This window comes from Zosterops lateralis (assembly GCF_965231275.1).
Source record: "Zosterops lateralis genome assembly, chromosome: 18".
Lineage (NCBI taxonomy): Eukaryota > Metazoa > Chordata > Aves > Passeriformes > Zosteropidae > Zosterops > Zosterops lateralis.
The window spans coordinates 8,696,796-8,721,893 of record NC_139778.1 but is presented as its reverse complement, the minus strand read 5'-3'; the positions used below and the strand labels follow the sequence as shown (position 1 = coordinate 8,721,893).

The following is a 25,098-nucleotide window of genomic DNA, read 5'->3' as shown; positions in this document are numbered from 1 at the left end:
AGTCTGTCTGAGAATTATGTCACTAATACATCAATATTAACTTTTTTTTAGGGTGGCAATCAAGGCTTAACTGTGGTAATTCAGGGACAAGGTCAAACTACTGGTCAGTTACAATTAATCCCTCAGGGTGTGACTGTAATACCTGGTCCAGGACAGCAACTTATGCAAGCAGCTATGCCAAATGGTACAATTCAAAGATTTCTGTTCACCCCACTACCAGCAGCTGCTACCACAACTAGCACAACTACAACCACCGTTTCTACTTCGACCTCAGGTAAGCATTGTTCTGCTCAGCAGAAAAGAAACCTCGGTTCCAATTGCAGGGGAATATTTATGCAGCTGGAGGTTGTCTCTCACTGCAGTAAATTTGTTGGAAGTGTATTGCAGAGTCTCTTGAGTTCCTGCATAGAGTTTTGCAGTAGTTGCAGAGGGTGTGGATTCTCCAGACTCCTAGCCGTGCCATTTGCCATTAACGGACTCTCGTTTGTCGTTCACAGCCGCAGGGGAAGCGAAGCCGGCTCTGCAGGCACAGCCAGCCCCGGCCGTGCCCGCGGGGCAGGGACAGCCCCAGGGCCAGCCCGGCTCGGCCACGGCACAGCCCGCGGGGGCCCAGCCCCAGGGCGGGCAGCCCGAGGCCCTGAGCCAGCCCGAGGCTCCTGGTGACTCCGCGGCGGCCCCCGAAGCTCAGCCCTCCAAATCTCCGGCTCAATCTCCAGCCCAGCCCCCGGGGCTCTCTCCAGCGCAGGCCCCGATGCAGCCGCCACCCGCGGGCCTGTCCCCAGGCCAGTCCCAGGCTCAGCATCCAGCTCAGGTGCAAACTCCAACCCAGCCCAGTTCGCTGTGGCCCCATGCTCACATACAAATTCCAGCTTGGCTGCAGCAATCACAGCCTCAGGTTCACACCTCAGGCTCCACCCTTGCAAACACTCAAAGTTTAAATCACGGTCCTGTGCAGTGCCCAGCTCATCCTCAGCTGCAACTTCAGCAGCCTCCAACAAGTGTTATTGCAGTGCCTCAGCTCCAGCAGCAAGTGGAAGTCCTTTGTCAGCTGCAGCCCCATGTTGTGGCTCAGATGGGAGCCCAGCAGGGCAGTGTGCCCCAGGTCAAGCTTCAGTTACCCCCTGAGGTCCAGCAGAATAGCCCAGCACAGGCTCAGCAGATTGGCAGTGTGGTGACAGTGCAAGCAGCTAGTGTGCAGGAGCAGCTGCACAGAGTTCAGCAGCTCAGGGAGCAGCAGCAGAAGAAAAAGCAGCAACAGATAGAAATTAAACATGAGCACACCCTTCAGGCTTCTAATCAAAGTGACATTATCCAGAAACAGGTAAAGTTAACCATAGGAAATAAACACTTAATGAATGAAAGAAGTCTAATTTGAAATGGCTGTTCTTGTGAACAATGTTAATACATTTGATAGGCAGTTAATTTGATTCTTTCAAAGATAGTGCATGATAGCTATTGGCAATTAATTGACATGTTCCAAGTTAATTCAGCTCATCAAGTCACTTGTATTATGTTTGCATTCTTCTGTCACCTTGATTCAGCTTACCAGTAGCTTCTGGGACAAATCCATCTCTATTCTCAATTCAGGAAAGATAGGTCAGAGCTAGGAGGGCTGATGGACAGAACACACCTGCAGTAATTTCATTACCTGAAAACTGAGGTTCCAAAGAGGTCTCTGAAATGTGATGCTGTTGGATGGCTATGGGGCTTAAAAAACATATAATGGACTCTTAGCACTTCTAAAATAAAACAACCAGTCACTGAGGAAATACAGTCAATTTACATTTAGTTCCTGGGTTCAAACTTGACATAAGCAAAATATCCTACTCTGGGGGTGGTGGTGTTCTTTTTCAATTTCTTTTTCAACTTTCAAATAATCGTTTTAAATAAGCAGTGCTTCCCTGATAAAATCAGCTTTATTTTGTTATTCAGTAAAATAAATGACACTTTAACTTGGGAAATGTCCTGGTTTTCCCCACAATACTGTGAAATACTAGCTAAGTTTTCATCTTTTATTTTGGATTTTCTATCATCCTACAGGTGGTTATGAAGCAGAATGCTGTCATAGAACATTTGAAACAGAAGAAGACACTGACTCCAGCTGAGAGGGAAGAAAATCAGAGGTGAATGTGCATCCCAGTGCATCTGTAGATGTCAAATTTTTCATTTATTACATCTTTTAATGGTGTCATACTGAAATTCTGGTTTGTAAAAACCTGCTTAAAGAAGTGTTGCTATTTAAAATTGGTTAGAGTAACACTTAAAAATAACTTTCATAATGATCTTTATTTCATCTTGTGTAATCTCAATTTTATTTTGATAATATGTTTTTAAGTAATGTTACATATTGAGTCTGAAGCTGACCAGAGTTTTAAACTCAAGGAATGGAGAATTAATGCTTCTGCTGCAAAAAAAGCCTGGGTTTTGTTTGTCCTTTATCATGGCCATGTGTTTCCATTCTTGTCCCTGCACATCCCACTCTACAGAAGGAGCTGAAGAGTTGGAAGACAGATTGACAAACTGAGATATTTTATGCTTGAAGCTGCTAAACAGAAATTTGGAGTGTTTGTCATTTGTCTTGGAATTATTTTGACTCCTTTTCACACATGCAGTTGCTCCAATTAGATAATCACAAGTGTGTGTCAGATACTAAGAAAAAGAAGAGTATGTTCTATAAAATTTTGATCATCAAATCACAAGCTCAGTTGATTACAACACTATCCCTGGGTGCCACTCCTTTACTGTTCACAGTTGCATAAAGAAAAGGATTTATTGGATATGCTCTTCATCTTGTGGTGTCAGACAGCCAAATAGGTGTTTCAACTGACAAAAGTCCAATTTTGGAGAAAGATGAAAAAAATAGTTCTAACTAGTTTAGTTCATGGTGCAGCTGCCTTTCCATTTCACTGATTTATTCTTCTTCAAAAATATAATGTGAGGACCTTTAGTTTGTGAAAAAAACAGACCAAACTAACTAGACAGAGTGCAGGTATAAAGAGCAAACTAAACAAAATTGTATGGCCCTACAAATATTTATCTACATCTTCCATTTGTCATCAAAATCTGGTTGTCTATCACAGGATAAAATGTCTGAGACCACAGAGTTGCCAGCAGCTGCTTGTACTGGCCATTTGCTATTCTGCTGGTTCCTCTCAACTCAGTGGGGATTGTTTCTCATGGTCACTCTGGCAACAAGAAGCATTTGGTTTTCTAATGGTTTTGGAAAAGAATGGGGAAGAGAAAAGTAAATTCAGAAGAACCAAAAAACATTCATTTTCTAATTGAAATATAAAGCAAACAAAATGAAGGGTGCAAAATAAGTGGGCAGGAAAATAAATTCATAGTTGAAGATACAATGAGCAGACGAAAAACTAATCTTGAACTGTCATCAGTGGAGAAATTGGGAACTGTTTATAGTGAATTCTGTACAGGGAAAGTGTTTGCCATTCCTTACGCCAAAACACAAAATCTTGGTAGTATTTCGTGGTCACTGGAGCACAGAAATGTCTGTTTTTGAAGAAGTTACAAGCTTCCAACTCACTTTCATCCTACATCAGAATAAAAATCCACCTCTTTCAAACAAATTGTGGAAACTGAATTGAGCAAATCTCTTATCCTACGAAAGCCAAAGCTTTGTTGGGAGTCAGATGGGGGAGGGGAGGAACAATTAGTACTCAGATCATTTAAGTGAAATTGGGACTGGCCCTCTTGAGCCTAATAAGGGACTTGAGCTCTCCCAGCAGTGCTCTAGTAAGTAAGCAGGAGTGGAAGCACTGGATGTTGCTAAATTTACCTTGTGCATCTTAGGAAATACAATAATGAGCTTGCAGGGACTGGAGAATTGATTCTGCATTCTCAGCTGGGAATAAACAGGCAGCTCAGCACAATGTCCTTTTCCTTTATTCCTTCCCCAGAATGATTGTGTGCAACCAAGTGATGAAATATATTCTGGATAAGATAGACAAAGAAGAAAAACAGGCAGCTAAGAAACGGAAGCGAGAAGAGAGCGTGGAGCAGAAGCGGAGCAAACAGAACGCGACCAAGCTCTCAGCTCTGCTTTTCAAGCATAAAGAGCAGCTGAAAGCTGAAATACTGAAAAAAAGAGCACTTCTGGACAAAGATCTACAGATTGAAGTGCAGGTAAGGACAGAGTCTCAAAGGGTAATTTGATGTTAAGCTGGGGGGAACATTTTTGTGTTAATCTTTGTCTGTTTGCTCAGTGAGATTTTAAGGAAATTTACAGGAAGAAGCTGTGGTTGTGGATCTCTGCAAAGCTACTCAGATGTCTTTGAGGGCCTCTTGGTTTTCTTCAGGACTGAAATTACCTTCTTTAATAAAACAGCTTCTGATAAGTTACAGCCAGTGGGCCATTGTAGCCCAAGAGTGTCATCCCTTAATATTATGTGAATTGTAGGTTCAGAACACGAAAAAAAAATGCATATTTGAATGGATTTAATTGTTTCCTTTTGGTTAAGCTTGGGGATTTTTGCCTAGATTTTAACCCTGTCTTGCAATAATCATATGAAGTGCCTCCCTCTATTTGTTCACTTAATACACTTCAGGAGGAGCTAAAGAAAGACTTGGCTAAAATTAAGAAAGAAAAAGAAAGAGCCCAGGCAGCAGCTGCTGCAGCAGCAGCCGCAGCCGCTGCAGCCGCTGCCGCTGCCCCGCCACCGCCGCCACCAGTGCCACCAGCACCGCCACAGCTGCCAGCAGCCAGTGTCACCTCCTCCTCCACCACTGTCCCCGTGCCAGTCTCCTCCCAGAAGAGGAAACGAGAGGAGGAGAAGGATTCCTCGGCTTCCAAGTCCAAGAAAAAGAAAATGATTTCTACTACCTCAAAGGAAACGAAGAAGGACACAAAGCTTTACTGCATCTGTAAAACGCCTTACGATGAGTCCAAGTGAGTAGCGATGCCACAGCCCCTCCTGCATGTCCTTAGCTTTAGGTTTAGTGTCAGCCCTTAGCACCAGGTAGTGCTAGAAGTGGAGCTAGTGGCAGATTATTGCAGGTATCACTGAAGTATAGAGAATAAAGACTCTATTTTCCACTAGCATTACAAGTATTAACATACTCGATTGATACTGTTACTGTGCGTGGTTTATAATTTACTTGTTTGCATGTCTCCATTGTGTGACCTTCCTGTCTCACATGCACATACTCTTTTCTTTTTTTCTCTCCGCTCTGTTACTCTTTCTTTTGCCTCTGCCTCAGAAGCAAGTGACAATTTGGTTTGAGCAATTTCTTGTGAAGAGGTAGCTGATGTTCTTCAGAAATAGTTTCAGTACCGTCCTCCAGTAAATGGCTTTTTCTTTGTAAGGCAGTACCCAGTAAAGGGGGCTCTGAGTCACTGGACTGCAGTTCACTTTGGACAATGTTCCAGGGAGAAATGGTTTCTATGTGTTATTATTTTCATGCCAGGGTTGATAAAAATGAATATTTAAGCATTTGACAAAGTGAAAACTGCAGTTCTCTGTAGTTTGATTCTGACTGTGAATGAGGAGAAGTGTTTATGCTACATACAGCACTTGTGAAGAGATGGTGTAAGTGCTGGAGTGGAGAATCCAGTGGATTCCATGGGATAGTGCTACATGCTAGTGGTGACTAACAGCAGTAGTTAGCAATGGTTAACATCTCAGAGCTGTGTAGAGATGTATGTATGATAAATTTGACTTCAGATCAATTCCAAGTAAGTGACAATACCCAAAAGGATGAACTGCTACCATTTGATGGTACTTTCAGGGCTGATAACGGAAAACCATAGATCTGGAGCAGTGCATTCACTCCGTGGATCATGGTTCTTCATTCCAAGTTTAGGACCAGGACTAGGGGACCTCTTGAGGTTCCTTCTAGCCTTTTTTGGGGTTTAATTATGTCTTTTAACGAAGTTGGGATATTTGAGGTTTTTTCACCTTGGTTTTGAGTAGCTCTGACCATTTCACTATGACTTGAGTGTGGGAGATGGGGCTGCTCCCTGGACTGCCAGTGCTGCAGGAAGAGCAGAATGATACTCTGGCTGTCATCTCTTAGGGGTGTCCCCAGCCTCACTTAACTTTGTGTTTGTGTCAGGTTTTCTGTCATCCAGTGTACTTAGGAGGGACCCTGTTCTCTGGTTGTGATACCAGAGGTCTGTGTGTTACTGTATCTGGACTTAGTGAGTGAGCAAAGGGATTTGTTTGTCAGAGTTTGTGTTGATTCCAGTGGTCATAGAGTGAATTTTGGTAGCTTGAATTGAGAACTGTGCTTCAGTGCACTGAATAAAACTTCAAGAAAATGAAAATGTTAACTCAGTAGTGTCCTTAGCAATATGGTTGAGCTCTGCTGCTTTGCTTCTTGTGAATTTTAAATTTGGTGTTCCTACAAATGATGCTTGTACTGTTGAAATACATAATCCTTTCACTGTTTGGAAAGGAATTAATGAAGTTTTAAAACAGTTTTCTGATAATTTTTAAAAATATTTTCATATATATGTAGGCATTGGATCTTCCTCTTTGTGCTGGTGTCTTTTCTACTTCAGAAAAGATAGGTGTGCTACTTGAAAAGCCAAGTTGTGGTATTTTATGAATACCCTGTGCTTTTTTTTTTTTTTTTTAATTTAGTAAAACCTTGTAAGTTGCTTTGTGCTGTGTATTTTATGGCAAATCTCTTATGTTTAGTCCTCATTCACAATTCTCCAGGATTACAGGGATTTGCTGATACTGTTTTTGACGATGGTCAGTAAGGATATCTTGCTAAGATTCCTACTTAGATTCCAACTTAATTGTTAAATCATAATGTGGCACCTGCTCCACATTCCAGTGGTGAGGTTTAGCATCCACGCCTGGATGCAAATGTGCTCCCACATCACCAGGAGCAGACACAGCCCCTCGTGGCAAGGGGGCGCAGGCTGAGTTGCTGATAGTTGTCAGAATCTATTTCTAGCCAGTCTTTATGGAAATTGGGTGGTGTGATATTTATTTTAGGATTTGCCTGACTGAAAAAGAAAAGGCAGGGTCTGAGTGTCCAGGATGGGTGCAGAGGCGCAGGAAATCAGAGATGCTTCCTGTGGAACATGGGGTAGCTACTGCCCTGTTGGTGCTGTGGTGTCCCCAGGGTGTTGCCTGCAGGCTGACAGGGTGGCAGGAATTGCTACAGCAGCACCTGGCAGGGGGTTGAGGTCTCTAGAGTCCAGGAGGATGGAGGTTCTGAGTCCGCTTGCTTTTGCTTAGGCAGAGAGAATGGATGTGAGCGTCGCCATCTGGTTGTCACTGGTCATAGGTGTGTTCTGAGAGATCCATACACGAGTTACAAACATCCTGGCATAATATTTTACACTTTTGTCACATCATTCTGTGCAAGGTCCCATCCCCATGATTCTGTCCCTGGTTCCCTTCACTTTGTGTCATACCATACCTGGTTCTGTCACACAGCTGTGTCTGAGAGGAGAGATTATTCACTCAAAATTCCACTTTGTCACAGTTTTAAGTAGGTTATTATCAGTTTTTCAGTGTACATCCCCCCAAAAAAAACCCCACCAAGATTTAAAATTGACAGTCACGCCCTGGCCCCATTTTCTTTCGTATCATTTTACACCAAGACGTACCTACACACTGCTGGTTGCATGTTCTTGTAGTGTACTCGTAACTCCTAGTTGGTGTTTGCGCTTTGCTTTTGTTTTTTAAATTAACTGAGACCTACATTTTCAAACCTTAAGGAAATGTTTCAGTGGCTTTTGAGCTGCAATTTTGAAAATGTAAACCTTTTCCTTTGGCCTTGTCTTTTTGTGCCTTTGCCAGTTTTTCACACACACATTGAAGACAGTAGATTTTTAGCCCATAGCTTTGTCAAAGTCTGGTTACATATTGATATGTACATATTAATACATGTGCATTTTGATGACTTGTCAAATTAAAATTGACCCAAGTGACCTTACTGCCAGTCTAGCTGCAGCATGAGATGTTTAGTTTGTAAGGATAGGGAACAGGGAAGCTGAGACAGAAAGTAGCCCAGCATCAAGTGCATCAGACAGAAATGCAGGGAAAAGTGCCATGCCATTTGAAATGACAATTACATTGTCATTTTCATTGTGAACACTTTTAGGTTCTATATTGGCTGTGATCTTTGTACTAACTGGTATCATGGAGAATGTGTTGGAATCACAGAAAAGGAGGCTAAGAAAATGGATGTGTACATCTGTAATGAGTGTAAACGGGCACAAGAGGGCAGCAGTGAGGAGTTGTACTGTATCTGCAGAACACCTTATGATGAGTCGCAGTGAGTTCGGATAAGAACCTCTTATTCCATGTCTAGGTAGCAAAACTGCTCTGACTGTGCTTTCCTGTTCCTTGCAAAGAGTAAAAAACGAGTTATCCTGCATATATTGTATTCATTCGTGATACAAATTGCTTTCCAGTAATTGTCTCCCCCTCCTGAATGTTTCTGTTCAGTAAATGTTTAGGAAAAGTGAAGTTCTTCAGGGTGGTCAAAATGTATTGTGTTTTTTTTATTTTTAACAACAAACTACTAAAACGCCATGTACTTTAAATTGGGATTTATTTCCTTTTTGTTTTTCTTTATTTTCTTTATCAGGGGGTGGTTAGAAAGACTAAAAGACTATATTTAGTGGATTTTTTTGTGCATTAATCTGCTCTGGCTGGAGAACATAATTTTAGTATGGGGGGTATATGGTTAGTATATGATTATATATATATGTGAATTATATGCATCTTTTATTGTAAGGCTTTGTGTCATAGAGTACTCCCTCTGTATTCAGTTACAAGACTAAAGCTTCTGTATGAAAAGTGCTTGTATGGAGTGAAACAAGCCCTAGTTGTAGTCCAGTTTGTGCAAAATGCATCTTGAATTTGTTTGGATACTGGCTGGGTGAGACTTCTGCCTTTACACTGTTTCTTTCATCTCTAATGCAGAGGAATTATTTTTGAAATCTTGATTGCTTGCAAGTACAAAATTTAGGAGCATGTTTTAAAATGGTCTGTAAATACAAAAGCAATTGGAGTAGAATTTGCCACTCTGAAATCTCACATTACCTGTTGTCTTTAATCATGCCAAGTATCTGCTTCATGTGCAGGGGATGGCAGGTTTATGTGTTTAAATGCAACCTGGACTTGAACTAGATGAAGGCAGTGACATTTGGTCTGGCTCTTGCAGATTTTACATTGGCTGTGACCGGTGTCAGAACTGGTACCACGGGCGCTGCGTGGGCATCCTGCAGAGCGAGGCCGATCTCATCGATGAGTACGTGTGTCCCCAGTGCCAGTCCACAGAGGATGCCATGACTGTGCTCAGCCCACTCACTGACAAAGACTATGAAGGCTTGAGGAGGGTCCTGCGCTCCTTGCAGGTGAGGACAAGGCTGGCAGCAGCCAGGGAGTTGACAAACCCCGTGGGTCTGGGAGGAGAGGGTGATTTCTCCTCATTAGCTCTGAGATTGGAGGGAAGAGCAAAGCCGTGCCACAGTGTCAGCTGCAAACTTGCTTGGGGTTATTGTGCTGAGGGATATTTACAATAATTAGTAAATCGTTGCTCCTGAGAGGGTGAAAGTGAAAGGCTTTTAAAGGAAGCAGATTTTGAATCCCAAAAGGCAGAGTGGGAGCCCAACCTCACAGGGTATGGAAGGTGCAATGTTCTGCTCTCAGATCAGTTTTGTATGGGTTGTGATCCACACTTGCTTACTTTGAGTGTTACCAGGTTTCAGGAGTGTTCTCACAGGGGATCATTATCAGCATGTAAATGATGGTATCCTCATAATAAGAATTATGTGCACTGTCTGATATTTCTGGTTTGTCTGTCACTCTCAAATAGGCTTTTTCTTCTACAACTATAAAGAATTTTTAAGAATTCTGGTAAAATTCTTAAAATTATGATAACAGAAATCCTGTAAGTAATATTTTGCATTGTCCTGTATTTTGCATACATTTATAAAAGCATATTATTTTCAGAGTGCTTGAAAACACTCTCAGTAAATTCATTCCATACTTTTCCATGCAGCCTGTTTAGCACAGTATCCTGTTATGTCTGAATTTCAGTTTCCTGTTTTGAAGCCCAGCTACTGGGTCACTGACATTTAAAACTTTACCCAGCCATCAGATGAGAACTGGTTCCTTTTTCATATAATGCTGCACTTCTCCCTGAAATTCAACTCCAGACCCCAACAGATAAAAGGATGAAAATATTTACCTATTAGCAGTGCCTAATTTAAACTTAATTTTCTGTTTCCATTCTCTGCTGTTTCCCTGCCAGGCTCACAAGATGGCATGGCCGTTCCTAGAACCAGTAGATCCTAATGATGCACCAGATTATTATGGTGTCATCAAAGAACCAATGGGTAAGTGTTGGTGAGAACAGCCTGAGGGAGTGGGTTTGGGCTTTGGAAGAGCAAGTTAATTTCCTGTTGACCAGTTCCAGCCATATTTTGCAAAATACACAGATTAGGCAGGTGAAACACTGTGATTTCTCACTGATATATTCAGAAGCTCATGAGGGCTGTTTTGTCTAATTCTAGGCTGACTCCTACACCCTAAATACTGCCAGTCTTGCAGATGAACATGGAAGTCAGTGCAGCAAAAGGATAGAATTCGTGGTTTTAAATTTCTTTATTTAATGAGGATGATTTTTTTTCCTGTCTTTGTAATGAGCTCCTCCTCCAAAGGCTGGGATATGTACTCCAGGGGCTGAGGAGGAGGTAATGCTTTGGAAGTGTGACATGCACCTTAAGATGGAGTTCAAAATTATCTTCATCTGATTTGATAGTATAATAAATTTTGTATTATGTGTAATTTATCTCTAAAGCTGCAGGAACAAAAAGGATTCAGATGTCATGAATGTAGGCAAAGTGGAAGGGGAGATGCTGCAGCTTTGCAGTGCTTTACTCTGATCTTCTTAGAGCTCACCAGTTAAACTGGATAAGCACTTGGATGTGAAACCCCCTGGGAAAATCTATCTCCTGACAGAAATTGTGTTGGGAATGTTAATCCTTTCCTTCCAGTATTAAACCAATACCTTTTCAGATCACTAAATGAGAGCCAGTGTGTCATTTGAGCTTTTTCACCTACTCCTTACTCATCCTGGAAGTAGGAAAGTTCAGTTTGATGTCTTGGCAAAATGTTGTGGTACATTGACTGAAAATAATATTTTGTTTAGGAATTGTGTCCTTTCCTGTTCCAAAGTTTTGGACTGTGCTGTTACAACAATGCTGAACAACATTATTCCATGATGGAGGGTTTGAAGTTTAAAAGGAAAGCTCAAATAACAGTATTATTGATGGAGTAAACAAAAGTGCATTTAGCCCTTTCTGGCTTAAGTAGGAGGAGAAATTATTTGTAACACAAGTAAATCTGAGTAAAATACACCAAATAATCCAGACCCATCTGCAGTTGTTTGCACACATTCTGGCATTACTGATATTTCAAAATAAGCACCTTAAGGCATTTTCCAAGGGCAAACAGTTGTTTTTCTGGCTAAAAGTACCACTAGACATTTACACAGCTATATTTTCCTCTCCCTGTTTTTAATTGTTATTTGCATTAAAATAGGACAATTAACCACTGACATTAACATTCCTGCTTCCTTAATGTGTGTGGTCAGTAAGGATGAGAGCTCTGGCATTTTGCATGACACTGCACTTGAAATCTTTCATCTGAGCCATGTCTAATGTGCACATGCCCATGAGAATTGATAGCTCATTCAAAGCAAGGCAGGAATTAAAATAATAATCAGGAGATGATGACTGTTACATGTGCATGGTACCTGGATCCTGATTGTCTGACCTTCCTTCCCCTTCATTTCTTCAGAAAAAGCAGGGAGCTCCTTGCAAAGGTTTTCCCTGGTCATTGTGATTCTTGCATTTTATTGAATTTACCTGCACACAACATATTCATGCTTGAGTGTCTCTCCTGAGGGAGACCTGCTGCTGTCTCCAGTCACAACCAGCATTCCTGGAAAAGCCTCTAGCCTAATAATTATGATTTTATTATTATAATGCTTTGTTTCCCACAGTCTTGACAATGTAAACTTCCATTTAGGATGAAAGTCTCTCATTTAAATAATCTTTGGTTTCTTTAAAGACCTTGCTACCATGGAGGAAAGAATCCTGAAACGCTACTACAAAAAGGTCACGGAGTTTGTGGCAGACATGACCAAAATTTTTGATAACTGCCGTTACTACAATCCAAGTGACTCCCCTTTTTACCAGTGTGCAGAAGTTCTCGAGTCTTTCTTTGTACAGAAACTAAAAGGATTTAAGGCAAGCAGGTAAGCTGAAGTGTTCCTAACCACAGGTGTTGTGTTGGCCCCTGAAATCTCCTTTCTGAGCTTATCTTGCATTCACACAGGGATTTGCTCAGTGCGCTTTCCTGGGAAATTTTGTCAAAATTAAGGTTTAAATATGATTTTGTGAAGGTTACTTTGGAATGTTTATTCAAAATTTAGTCATAAATTTGCAAAATTTGAGTGATACTTCAATTCATTGCTGCAGAAAACTTCTGATCAGGACAAATACTGTGTCTGAGTTCTGCTGATGTTCTACTCTGCAGTAAACACTTCTCATGCTAATAAGGGACAATCCTGCTGTGAAGCTTGTAATCCAATGAAAGAAATTAAAATACTTCTGTGTTACTCATTCTCTCATCTTTTTATAATTTACCACCTTTGAAACAGGGGAGTAAGTAAGGTTTAAAGTAGGATATGATAAATGCAACAAAATTCAAAATTTACCTTTCAAAATTAAACTTTTAATTTATTTTTTTTTCTGAAGAAGAGCTGATGTAGATTGTTTCCCTTATGTAGACATTCCTGGAAAAGAATATGCATTTTTCTTTCCAGGTCAATACTGTAGTAATGATTTTTTGTCAGGTAGTTTTCAACCCATGTTTGTGTCACTGCCATTAGCTGGGTCCCCAGCAGTCCCTGTGCTTGCCACACTGATTTCATTGCTGCATCTTATTTGTTATTGTTTTTCATTTATACCATCCATCTTCTTTCTTTTCTTGCAGATTGTGATATCTTTAGTCTGAACTTTTTAACTGGAATCAGAACTGGATGTTGGGGTCACTTTCTTTTTATTGTACAATCCAATGACATTAAACTGCCCTAAAAATCCAGATCATTTGTCTAAAAAGTAAATGTTGTTTTTGTCACCAGCAGTCACGCTGGTGAACATAACTGTATTAACAAAAAATTGTTCCGTTACTCAAATACTGTATTAAGAAAAATGAAAAATTCATCATGGAAACATTGTATTTTATTGTTTTAGTTCAAGTCACTAATAAAACTGTGAATGTCAAAGAGGAGTTTTTCTGAACTCTACTTAGCAGAAATGTGATTTTAACATGCCTGTTCAGTTTTTTTTTTCTATTAAATTAATCCAAAGACTTACTGAATAAATTTAAGCAAAGTAGACCTTATTAGAAATGTTCACAACTAAAAATGTCCTTTTGCTTTCCTTGTGATGGACTACTGTTATGTAAATATATGAGTAAAACTGATTTCAGGCATTTTGGAATATCCTAGTGACACACTGCATTTTACAAGTAGTGAAATATTTGTATTCTGGAGGAGAAAATGGGCTTAAAATTCAGAGCAAGAATTATTATTTTTTCTGAAGGGGAAAAAGATAAGTGAAAGCAACATGGTGGTAATTTCCTCATTGTGATTTATTTTTGACAACACCTTGCAGCAACTGTGTTCTCCAAACTGAAGGGTGCTTAATTCTTCACTTTCTTCTGTATTCTGCAGGTCCCATAACAACAAACTGCAGTCTACAGCTTCCTAGAGTTCAGCGTGTTAACCAAACACACGAGCAAGGATCTGGTTGTCTGACAATTTTTAATTAAGGAGCCAGATGTTTTTAGTCAGGTTTTCCTGACAAGACTTGATGTAAACTGCGTTTTTATTGGTCACAACAGTCAAATTATATTCTTGGCTTATTTTGTCCAAAGGACAAAGAAATAAAAATCAGCAGCACCACTTTCTTGTCAAGATCAAATTGTTGTACTATTGTGGCAGAAGCAGGAAAACTTTGTTTTGTTGGAGGAGAGAGAGAGAGAAAGAGAGCAAGAAAAAAAGATACAGTAAATGGGGTCACGTTTAACTCCATGGAAATGCCACGTCTGTTCTTCAGTGAAGAAGCTGGTTTAAAGTCCACACAGAAAACTTTGACTGTATTTATTTATTGTTGCAAAAAAGACGCTTTTTTATTGCTGCCCTCATTTGTCAGCTAATTATTTTTTCTTATAAAATCCAGCCCCGGTTCCATGTAATCCATTCTGTATCTTAACATGATTCCTGTAGGTAAAAGTACAAGAAGACCTCTAGATGTCTTTTCTTTCTATGAAAGGAGCTGCTATGTACACATGTGCACACACACAGGACTGGGAATCAACAAGGAGTTTATCATTCATGGTAGATAAAAACAAGCTTGCATAAAAGTTGGGCTGAGTGGTCATGGACTACAGACTCTGTTGCCTTGAATATAACAAACAGTACAATTTGTCATTTACTCTGCACCAGACTGAACTGAGTAAAATCTATTTGAAGGTATCTTGTTTGTAAACATTTGTCAGATTCTAATTTTTTTTCTTTTGTATTAAAATTCAAAATATGGATGTATATGAAACAAAATAAATGGAGATCATTGTTCTCCCCACAGCCGTAGGTGTGTTTGAGTGTGCGCTGCCACGTGTGTGAGACACTTTGGGGATCTGTGCAGGAATGTAGGGACTGCAAGGAGCAGGGGTGGGAATGGCCAGGGAACAGGACCTTCCCATCACCATTATCCCCATAAACATTCCCACAGTGGTGCCAAAAGAGCTGTTCCAGCTGTGACAGGGCAGGAGGTGTCTGTGAGGTGTCCCTGCCCACCATAGCTCAGTGATCTTTGCCAAGTGCTCTGGGGATGTGGAGCACCACCTGTCATTGTATCCCTGGGAGGCTCCTGGGCTGCCTCCCTGTTTCCTGTGGGAGCAGCACTGCCCTGAGGCATGAACTAGAGCCCAAGAAGATGCAAATTGCAGATGAGGAGGCTTTTCTTTTGCTGTGTGTGACTGACTTGCTCTGGTACCTGTCTGTAGTTCCCAGCCCTGGTTTCTCTGCAGCTCCTCGCCCACCTGACCAGCTTTTGCACTAACTCACAGTCATCTTCTGTTCTACAGTGGTCTGGGATTTACCTGATGTATGGATAAGCTCCTTTTGGGTTTAACCTCACACCTTGCTATGCAAGAACCTCCTCTGTTATTTTTCTTAAAAAAGATGTTGCTACTGACCACTCTTTCTTACAGTTCCAGCTCAGGTGTTCAGGTTCTTCCAGGGGGATTTTATCTACTAAAAACCTGTGTGTTTTTGTACATGCAAATGTTGTCATTTAACCTATCTGTGAAAATTACTAATTGTTCAGTGTGGAAACAATAATCCATTTATGCTTCTGAAAGTCAAGGAAGAGTAGTTGCATTTAGGTTATGTTGTCCTTTGACATTTTTAAAAAAAATGCTGCATATTGTAAGCATTGTGTTTTAATGGGACAAGGAAAAAAATCTCACCTTTAACAGCACTGGGACATATCCTGCATCTCATCCCAACTTCTCAGCATTTCTGTACTATTTATTCATACCTAAATCCATATTGACATGATTTAAACCTTTCCTACCTGTAGGCAATAGATTGCTGTTTTTAACAAATTGTGGCAAACAATTTGTTTGAAGAGTACTTTTTTGTACCTTATAGGACACATCATCCTAGACAAATAAAGTAATGTGTTTGACATGGATTTGGTGGTGTTTCTAATGAAACATTGATGATGTTGTAGGATATAGGTCTTGGCTTTGCCAGATCATATGTAACTGAATCAGGTTGATCAGGAAAATAATCCATACATGCAATTTAATGCTGCTGATTAATTACCCAACCCAAACCAGTCTGTGATTACATGACAGCCTGTTTCAGTTGCCATTGGGCAGGTCAAGGTACTTCTCTGGATTTAGTTAATGGTAATGTTTTATAGTTAAATGGTGTTACAGAAAACAAATCACTTGTAATTAATCCCCACCTGCCATCGAACATAAAGTCCATAAGGTTTGTGATCTCTGCTCAGTCCTTGTCCTCTTTGTATTTTATAAATTATTGCAATAGTTGTTTTAAAATGGCAATATGTTGTAAGATATGGATAATGTGAGCTATGCCAGCTTGATTTTCTGTTCTATCTCCTCACATTTGAAGCAATTATCCTCAATCTCAATTTAGTTCATGCAGAAGTAGTGGAGATTTAAAGTACAGTAAGAAGTTGGGCTTACCCAAAAACCTTGAGCAAACCCCTGGACAGATGGGGTGAAAACAGTTATTCCTTTACACCCAGATTTCTGTGTAGTGGCAGCAGAACTTTCCATACTTATCCTATTGGAAGGGAAATTATTGTGAGGTACCAAAATTACCATGGCAGCTGTTGAACATGAGTGCCATCAGTTCCCAGAGTGGTTATTGCTGGGAGTGTTTTGGAATAGCAAGTGCAAGACTGGAAATCCTCTTGATCTAGCAATTGTTGTTGTTCAGGAGGTGTGTTTAGTATGTGATGAGCCTGGTGACAACAGTCCTGCTCCTGCTCCAGCCCTGTCTCACTGGGGCTGTGACAGACAGGGATTTGTTGCTCAGCTGCTGTGGGAACATTTTAAGGAGGGACCTTCCAATCAAGAAGGGAAAGGTAAGAGAACTTGGTAACACGGGAAGAGAACATGGGATAAATGGCATTTCAGGCTCCCAGAGCAACATCTGTATCCCAGTGTTTTGTGTCAGTGATGGACACTGAACTCAGGTTTGGGATGTCCTTAGCACTGGTGTCCTGTGCTTGTCTCTTTCCAGAGAGAAGAACATGCTGGGTTTGTAGCCACACTGCCCTGGGTTGGAGCAGGATGATGGGAATGGGGCTGGGCTGCTGCTCTGGGCAGGGGATGGATGTCTGGAGGAGTTGCTGTTTAGTCCCTGGACTTCCCCTGAAAATAGAAACAAAGAAACTCGAGATGCACATGTAATGTTCCTCCTTCTGTCCCTCCCAGTCACTCCAGAGCTTTGATTCATTGCCAGAACAGTCGTTCTGCCAAATCAAAACCTCAGATTTTCTCAGGAAAAATTCCATCAAGCCATGCTGTGCTCCATGCAAAGCCTTTCACATACCAAAAGTAAGACATGGTATTTTTTTAGGTAGACTCATGCTATGAGTAAATTTCTGTCCTCCAGTAAGAGCCTTTTGGGTCCCAAATACAGGATGTTTGCTCTTGGTATTTGGCTCCATGTCAAGAAATACTTGATGCAGCACACCCATCCCATCCCCTGCTCCATAGCTTTCCAGTGACACTAAATGAAGCTGCAGAGATGTGTGATGACAAGTACACTGTGTCAGAACTACCTTGTTTCAAAGCAGAAAATGCTTCTATAGAAGTCACTGCTTCCTGTGGCAGGTCACATCTCTCTGTGTGAGGTTTAAGCTGTACAGGATTTTTTACATTTCTTAATATAAATATGTGTCAAATCCTCAGCCAACTTGTCACACAAGGAGATGTCTTTGTGCAATATGATTACATAAGCTTTTTGGGTCTTCCAAAACCCATGAGCCAGTGAAAGCAGAACCTCATGAGCATTTTATTAGTTTCTTTTACAGACTTACTATCTGTGAATACTGACTGGGAACAACAAACATCTCCATTTCACTACATCAAAGGTACTAAAATATTGTCTTTTTGATTTAAAAAGTAACTTTACTCTTGTGCAAGTACAAACTTGGCAACATTTCTCCTGGGGAATGGCATTCAGCACAGCTCTGGGACAAAGTGCCCAGGCACACCCAATGTGTGCAGCCTGTGCTCATTTTGCATTCCCTGTGCTGTCACTTGTAAACTCAACTGGGCATTTGTGTTTTGCAGTTCTTGATTTGCTTTCAGTCAGTGCATTCATATGCTCAAATTATTATATTCCATTCTGTATGCTTTGTGTGAACATCCAGCTCTGCTGGAAGAATGGTGTAATTTTCAGAAATACCATGAACATGGTTGAGGAGACAAAAATAATACAAATGGTACTTAATGGTGTTGGTTTCTCTGGAATCAAATGCATGTGATACTTTAGGCAGAACTGTGAAAGCACAGTGAACATCCTGTGTAGATAAAGCTGTGTTACTATCTAATCTGTTCAAGGTGAAGGCTTCAAAGTGCAGTTGTTGTGTACCGAGGATGAAGCTGCCAGAATTTTGCATTACAGTCACTACAGATTATTCCGGGCACACCGCAGCAGGGGAAGCAAAAATAACCTGTGGCTCTGAAAGCAGCTGGAGCAAATTCACGGCCAGTTAACATTCCCTAGACTGACTTCTGTGCTGAACCTCACCGAGGGTCCCTGCTCGAGGCGCTCAGTGTTGGCTAAAGCACAAAAGCAGGTGTTGGATGGCGGTTCCCGGGGCCAGGTGCGCTCTGAGGGTGGATCCCGCTGCTCCCACACCTTGGACGGAGCCCCTGGAGCCTTATGGACACTTGGAGCGCGCTGCCCTCACCCTGAGGTCCCTTTTCCTGTTGAATCTCCTCACGTAGCTGCCGCTGCTGCCGACCCAGCCGTCCCCCGGGCGCAGCCGCCCGCGCAGGGCCGGCAGCAGCTCTGCGGGGACCTGCCGGCGCTTGTGGTAGATGTGCCCCATCACCAGGTACCTGCTGCCTGCAACAACACAAACACAACAAACAGGGCTGCTGAGCCACACCGGGTCACTCTGAGGGCACCAAGGTTGGGAGTAGATGTGAAGTTGTGCCTGTGGAAACATCCTGAACGTGGGGTTTCTTCCCACAGCAGCACCCTGAGCTCTGCTGGGACCTGGGGGTGGTGCTGGCGTGGAAATGATGATTTAGTGCTGGGGAAAATGCTGGTATTTGATAAACTTGTACTTCAAAGGAAAACTGGAGGACTTACAAAGACACCAGCTTGTATTGTTTTACAAATCCTAAAAACTTGCCATCATTTTGGGACTGGACAGAATTAAGAAAGGGCTATGCTGGTACCTGACTTCTTCATGCAGCTGGTTCTCTTGTGAAAGTTTTGAGAAACTTGGATGGAAACAAGGCCTCAACTTCGAGTAAATACTTCTCTTCCAAATTTTCCCAACAATCCAAGCTAAGCCTATTAAAGTAGGGGCAGACTAAGATTGCAGCGCATGCAGAGGAACAGCAGGATGGATTTAGCTGGAATGATTTACCCAGTTTAAAGTCTGGACAGGGTTTGCTGCAGTTTAAAGTATCCACAACCAGGATGTGAACTCGGAAGAAGGCAGCATCAGGAGTGACATACAGGTGATTCATCTTGTACAATCCATCACTGTCCACCAACAGGGTGATGCACTGGACTCCATTCCCCAGGCTCTCCAGGTTATAAACAATCCCATTCACTGCTGTTTTAAGGGAGAGGGAAAAAGAGGATCAGATTTTATTATATTGTGGCAATTTTCACACTTCAATATGTGTGAAGGCTGTCATTTAAAATGCTGTAAAGGAAGTGTCAGCAGGAATCCTTTGGCTCAGGAGTGGGCAGTAGGAATTGCCTCAAATAATCACATTTGGTGAGGTCATTGCCTGAAGTTTTGCTGCTTTGCAAACCTTGTGCTTTACAGGTTTGAGATGTTTCTTGGTGAAGAAAGCAGTGGGTTTAGTACCATTTTCTATCCTAATATATAAAAAGTGGGCATATTTACCTAACAAAGTAAAATTTTCAAATTTAAAATTTCCCAATGAAGTACAAAGCCAAGCTGGTATATGAAAGAATTTGGCTTTTGAAATAAAAGGCCCTTGTCATACCAAGAGACAAGGGCACCAAGCAGGTTGTGTTGAGAGCTCAATCACTTCATGCTGTTCTCCCAGCTTCTGGCTCTGGCAGGTGCTGAGCTGAGGGCAGGGACAGGGAAACAGCACTATGTTAGTGGGGCTCCTGCACCTGGTGTTACACCTGCCTCAGGGGGAGAACTCTGAATTTATTCATTTATCTGCATTTACATGTAAAGAAAGGAAAAGCTCTCTCTGATCACTGCCATGGAACCTTGGCTCATCTGCTGCTCAGACTTTTTCCTACCTGTCCTTTCAATTTAGGAGCAGAGCTGTTGGTTAAGGGCTAAAACACAGAGGTCAGGTTGCTGTGAAGCCCATGTTGGACAGGAATGTGTGAGAGTGGTAGAAACCAAAGCAGGAGAGCAACTGTAGAAAGCACTTCCTGACTTCTCCATTTAGAGAAAACAGATGTCTCCTAACGTGTTTATGTTCTACAAATGGAAACATCTGTTACCACTGGGCTTGTATTTTTCTTATCTCTTAAAATACTGTGAGAAAAAGTTGGTATCTGTTTCACAACTCTGTAAGCACAAGGCAGGGTTTCAGTCAGAAAATGCTTGTCCTTAAACAGTCTGTACAAAAATACCAGGCTGTTTCTTGCCACCTTTAGTTACATCAATGTGAACACAAGGACTAAAGACACTGAATCCTAAGGAACTTCAAGAAGAATCCTCTCTAGAGAGAGGATCACAGTCTTATTTCTGTTTGATTTGCCATTTTATTTTAATTTCAAACTTTAATCCCCAAAATCAAACTTGCTCTAAATAGTAAGAGATAAATAACCCAGCTGCAATATTTAATCTGAGAGTATCTAAAACAATTGGTCTTTTCAGTTTCATTGATCAGTCCCAAGGACACTGTTCCTTGCCAGCCCAAGGTAGGGAGAGGATAATGTAAGTATGTTTATGAAGAGCTGTGATAGATCCTTTTTGAATACTTGGTAATTATTTAACATACTTACCATATCTTAATCACAGTATTTTAGAAGTGCAGTATCAGTGCCAAGGGGACAGAAGGTGCTCTGTCCCTGTGGGTTGAGGGGGACACCACCTACCAAACTCGCTGGCACAGAAAGCCTCCACTTCATCCTGCTCCTTCCTGCACTCGATCAGACACACCTTGTCCTTGTCACCATCTGCAACAGTGTTATAAATGTATGTTATAAAGTTGGCTTTTTGCAAGATGTGTGCTCTATGATTAATACTGTTGTGGTAAGGATATAGGATATAAATTTTTTATTTCTGCTTTTAGTAAAGAAAATTAGGCATAGGGGTAGTAGTTGATGTAAGTGTGCTTAAACTGTCTGTTTGGTCAAAATAATATCCAGTGAACATGTAAAAAAACCTCTGCTATTGATATACCAACTGTCAGCATCTCCTATCTGAAGAAAGTATAGACCAAAGCTCAAACTAAAAGTGATAATGAAGACACAGCCACGAAACACAAATGCTCTAAAAAGGCAGACCTAAAGAGAGACCATGCAAAACAGTTTCCTAAAATATGGAAATTAATTTATGGAAAAATATTAATATTCAACAAACTGATGCAATAGAAAGGGTATTTAACAAATGTCTCTGATACAGCAAGGTATGGACTTGGCTGAGTGACAAGTCACCCGGCCAGCCATACTTTGCTTTTTTACCTCCTAATTGTCTTAATTTTTTATTAAATCCATCTCTTAAAATTTACCAAAAAAAGAGTAAACCTCGTTTGCCACAACAGGAGCACAGCCTGAGGGACAGCAGGGGCCCTTTGGGGCTCTCCCATCCCAGCTTTGGGAAGCTCCAAAGGGCAGCCCACCCCTTACCTTTGCCCAGCTCACCCGGGTACCCGGAGCCGGGCGACCAGCGGTTGGTGACCCAGGAGGGTTTGGGCATCCTGCTGAAGGGCTCGGCGTGTTTGTAGGGGATCCCCTTCCCCGGCCGATTAGGATCATTCCACTCCGCTGTTCCAGGGTATGGAAAGGGATGCTCCTCCACCCGGGTGGTGCCCTTAGCTCGGAGCGGCGCGGCGAGGAGCCCGCGGGCCCAGACGCTGTTGGCGGCCCCGGCCCGCCGCCGGTCCGTGTGTCTCCTGTTGGCCTGGCCCGAGTCCTCCCGGGCCGGGCTGCCCGGGGCCAGGACCCCTCCGTGCTGCCGGACCTTCCTCAGCCCCGTGCTGTTCTCCAGAAAAGGCTCCGCGCGTTTCTTCTCCGAGGCCAAGGAGGGGATGCCCGGGGGCTTTGGCGGCTGCAAGTGCCCGGGGGGCATTGCCAGGAGCCCGCCTTCCCTGTGTTATAGATGTGTGTTATATGTTACAGAAATGTCTATTATGTGTTAGAAATGTTGGCTTTTCATAAAATGTCTGCTATATGATTAATGACGTTGTGGTAAAGATATAAGGTTTTTTTATTTCTATTATTAGTAAAAGAAATTAGGCGAAGTGGTAGTAGTTGATATATTGTGCTTAAACTGTCTGTTTAGTCAAAATAACATCCAGTGAACATGTAAAGAAGACTCTGCTATTGATACACCAACTATCAGCATCTCCCATCTAAAAAAACGATAAACCAAAGCCTGAGCTGGAGGTGATAATGAAGACACAGCCACGAAACACACATGCTCTAAAAAGGCAGGCCCAAGGAGGGACCATGCAAAACAATTCCTAAAATATAAAAACTAATTTATAGAAGAATATGAATATTCAACAAACTAATGCAATAGAAAGGGTATTTAATGAGTGTCTGTGATATAGCAGAGTGTAGACTTAGCTAAGTGCCAAGCCATCCAGCCAACCGTACTTTGCTCCTTTTTTATTTCACAATTAACTTAGTTTTTAAATTAAATCTATCTCTTAAAATTTACCAAAACAGTAAACCTCATTTTTCACACCTGGGATGATTCCTGCTGGCAGTGCCCCTCACTGGCACCTTCACCTCAACATCAGCAGCAGCTGCTGAACTAAGAATATCTTTGCTGAGAGCCTGGTCAGGTTTCTCAGCATAGGGGAGGGATCCTACAGGCAAAAAAAAAAAAAAAAAAAAAAAAAAAAAAAGAAAAAGAGAAAATCAGTGTTTTAAATCTTTTGTTCCAAGTCCTTCGGAAAAATTTGAGGCTCTAATCCACAAGTGAGGCCTTCAACAATAAGGCTAATATATATATATATTATATATATTAGCCTTATATATATAATAAGGCTCCAACAATAAGGCTTTGACTAATAAATAGGTCAATAGATGAAGCACAGGAGAGCTCCTTGTTCCTCTACTCAGATATTGAAAGTCCAGTACAGGCAATGCAGCTGTGTGAGCAAAACAGGACATTTGCATTTTTTACTTTATTATTGTTGCAAATTGAAAACAAACCCTTTTCTCAAACCCCTGAATCTCCAGGGAGCATCTGAGGAAACAAGGTTCACATTGCCATTTGTGATGCTTGCTTAAAAGACCATGACAGCAGAACTATTTGGTTTTCCCATCCATGGGATGCCTGTTGACAATGTCATTCAGACTCTTCAGCAGCTCTTTGGATGCTACTGGAAAGGTCTTTATCCACAGTTTTGGATCTCTGACTTGAGCATATAGTAGCAGTAATTAGGCTAGTGCTGCTGACTAACAATTATTTCAAGACTTTGCTTAATGTGAGAGGACAAGGGTTGGAAAAGAGTAAAGTATCTGGGAATCCAGGGGGAAAAAAATAACTTAATGGTACTGTTCACACAAGCTGGGCAGTCACCTACACTTTCATTTATACCTTGAACTTCACAAAGCAAAATGACCAAAATGTTCAGCCTGGCAGGAGAGAAATTTCCTCTGGCAGTCTATTTTCCTTTTCTTTTAGCCCTTCCCTGCATGCCTGGAGTGAGCCAGCAGAGTTTTCACACAGCTCACCCACACAAAGCCTCTGTCTGGTGTTCACGGCGTGGTTATTCTGTGTAGGAGGCTGATTCCAGCTCCTTGTGTGAAAAGAGAGATTTGACATACACAGATGAACAACATCCTGGTTTATCTCCTATAACTGACTCAACTGCTGACCTTGCCACTTCTCCCCCTGTGCTCTCACCAGCTGCTGTCATGGGAAAGATTCCCTGATATTTGGGCTGGCCACACATAAAGTCAAAAGAATGTCCATGGAGAGAAGGGTGGAAGAAGTCCAAGCTGCTGAAAGCAGCAGGCAAGGGGGGGTTGGAGATGGTTCAGTGTGGAGCTGTGCCCTCTGAACAGGTGTCTCAGACTTGGGTGTGTAAATAAAACTCTTTTTTATCACGCCTTCTCAGCCACAGATTGTATCAAGAAATAGTTCATTTTTCTCTACTCAATCTGTTCAGGACCTTGAGGTTCCTCCTCCTGTACTAGCATATTCCTGTATAGTTGTTGCAACCTAAGAAATAGAACTGCAACATAACGAAATCCCAGTGGATCAGATGTAAATGCTATTTCTGTTCTGTCAGTGAGGCACTAAAACCCAAATAAAACCACTCAGGACAGCTTGCTGCAGGCACACAGGGCACACTGAACATATTAAAGTCAGTCAGACACTTGGAGTTACAGGTGAAGGGGACTAAAAGAGAAAGGTCACATATAAATTACAAAAATCCCAGATGCAGAAGCAAATCCAACTTCACCTGCCACTGGTGGCTGGCAGGAACAGAGCACCAGCTCCCTGCCTGCTTCTGCAGGTGCTCTTAATTATTCCCAATGCTGGCAAATTAAATATTACAATTTACATTCCCATCCCACACACACGTTGAAATGTTTCTTTCTTGAGCCCTTACTTGCTGCAAAGGCTGGGGGGCTGCTGGGACAAGGGTTTGTAGGAATGTCTTCAGCCTCCCCTGATTCCCAAGGCAGACGTGCCCCAGCCCCGCTCCCAAGGTAACAGACTTACCAGAGGATGAGCTAATGACAAAGCAGAGGAGCCAGAACACTTGGGTTGTCATTTTGAAGTTAAGTTTTTCCAGAATCAAAATGAACTGGAGTCTTTTATGCCCTTCCCCCGATTCATGCTAATGAGAGGCAGCCTGAGGGGAAACGGGAATCACTGGCTGGACAACCCACTGGAGCAAGACCAAAATGCTGCCTCAACCAGCCCTGCCTGGGAGGAATGTGCTCCTTCCCATCGGGAACAACCTCCTGGCTGCATCACCTGTGTCCTGGGAATAACACACCCACAGTCTGTGGTTTTGGCAGCCGATTTTTTTATTTTGGGGAGAGTCTTGCCCTCCTCTGGCACTCTGTAGGGAAAAAAATCGTAGGGAACAAACCTGGTTTTCCTGATTGTGGAGA

At 41.9% G+C, this 25,098-nt stretch overlaps 2 protein-coding genes across 12 annotated transcripts in view; one reads left to right on the top strand and one right to left on the bottom strand.

The window, feature by feature from the left end:
* Nucleotides 1-14,643, top strand: part of BPTF (bromodomain PHD finger transcription factor) — a 52,762-nt gene extending 38,119 nt beyond the window's left edge. For 7 of the 11 annotated variants that reach the window (XM_083874683.1, XM_083874680.1, XM_083874684.1 and 4 more), the window contains 10 exons: nucleotides 52-274; nucleotides 498-1,321; nucleotides 2,041-2,123; nucleotides 3,915-4,140; nucleotides 4,563-4,903; nucleotides 8,080-8,253; nucleotides 9,148-9,340; nucleotides 10,240-10,324; nucleotides 12,063-12,249; nucleotides 13,732-14,643. In XM_083874683.1, coding sequence (XP_083730809.1) covers nucleotides 52-274; nucleotides 498-1,321; nucleotides 2,041-2,123; nucleotides 3,915-4,140; nucleotides 4,563-4,903; nucleotides 8,080-8,253; nucleotides 9,148-9,340; nucleotides 10,240-10,324; nucleotides 12,063-12,249; nucleotides 13,732-13,768 — 2,373 coding nt within the window. In that variant the 3' untranslated portion in view covers nucleotides 13,769-14,643. Of the gene's footprint in view, nucleotides 1-51; nucleotides 275-497; nucleotides 1,322-2,040; nucleotides 2,124-3,914; nucleotides 4,141-4,562; nucleotides 4,904-8,079; nucleotides 8,254-9,147; nucleotides 9,341-10,239; nucleotides 10,325-12,062; nucleotides 12,250-12,989 lie in introns of all 11 variants that reach the window. The other 4 variants (XM_083874677.1, XM_083874676.1, XM_083874685.1 and 1 more) reach the window with 3 other exon arrangements.
* A 3,850-nt stretch (nucleotides 14,644-18,493) lies between these two features.
* On the bottom strand, nucleotides 18,494-24,817 carry LOC310916916 (UPF0450 protein C17orf58; the record flags this gene model as incomplete). Its single annotated transcript, XM_083874802.1, is given in 7 exon segments — nucleotides 18,494-18,681; nucleotides 19,214-19,405; nucleotides 20,890-20,970; nucleotides 21,643-22,103; nucleotides 22,706-22,829; nucleotides 24,701-24,799; nucleotides 24,802-24,817. Coding segments are annotated over 7 exon segments (1,161 nt in total).
* Nucleotides 24,818-25,098: the final 281 nt, after the last annotated feature.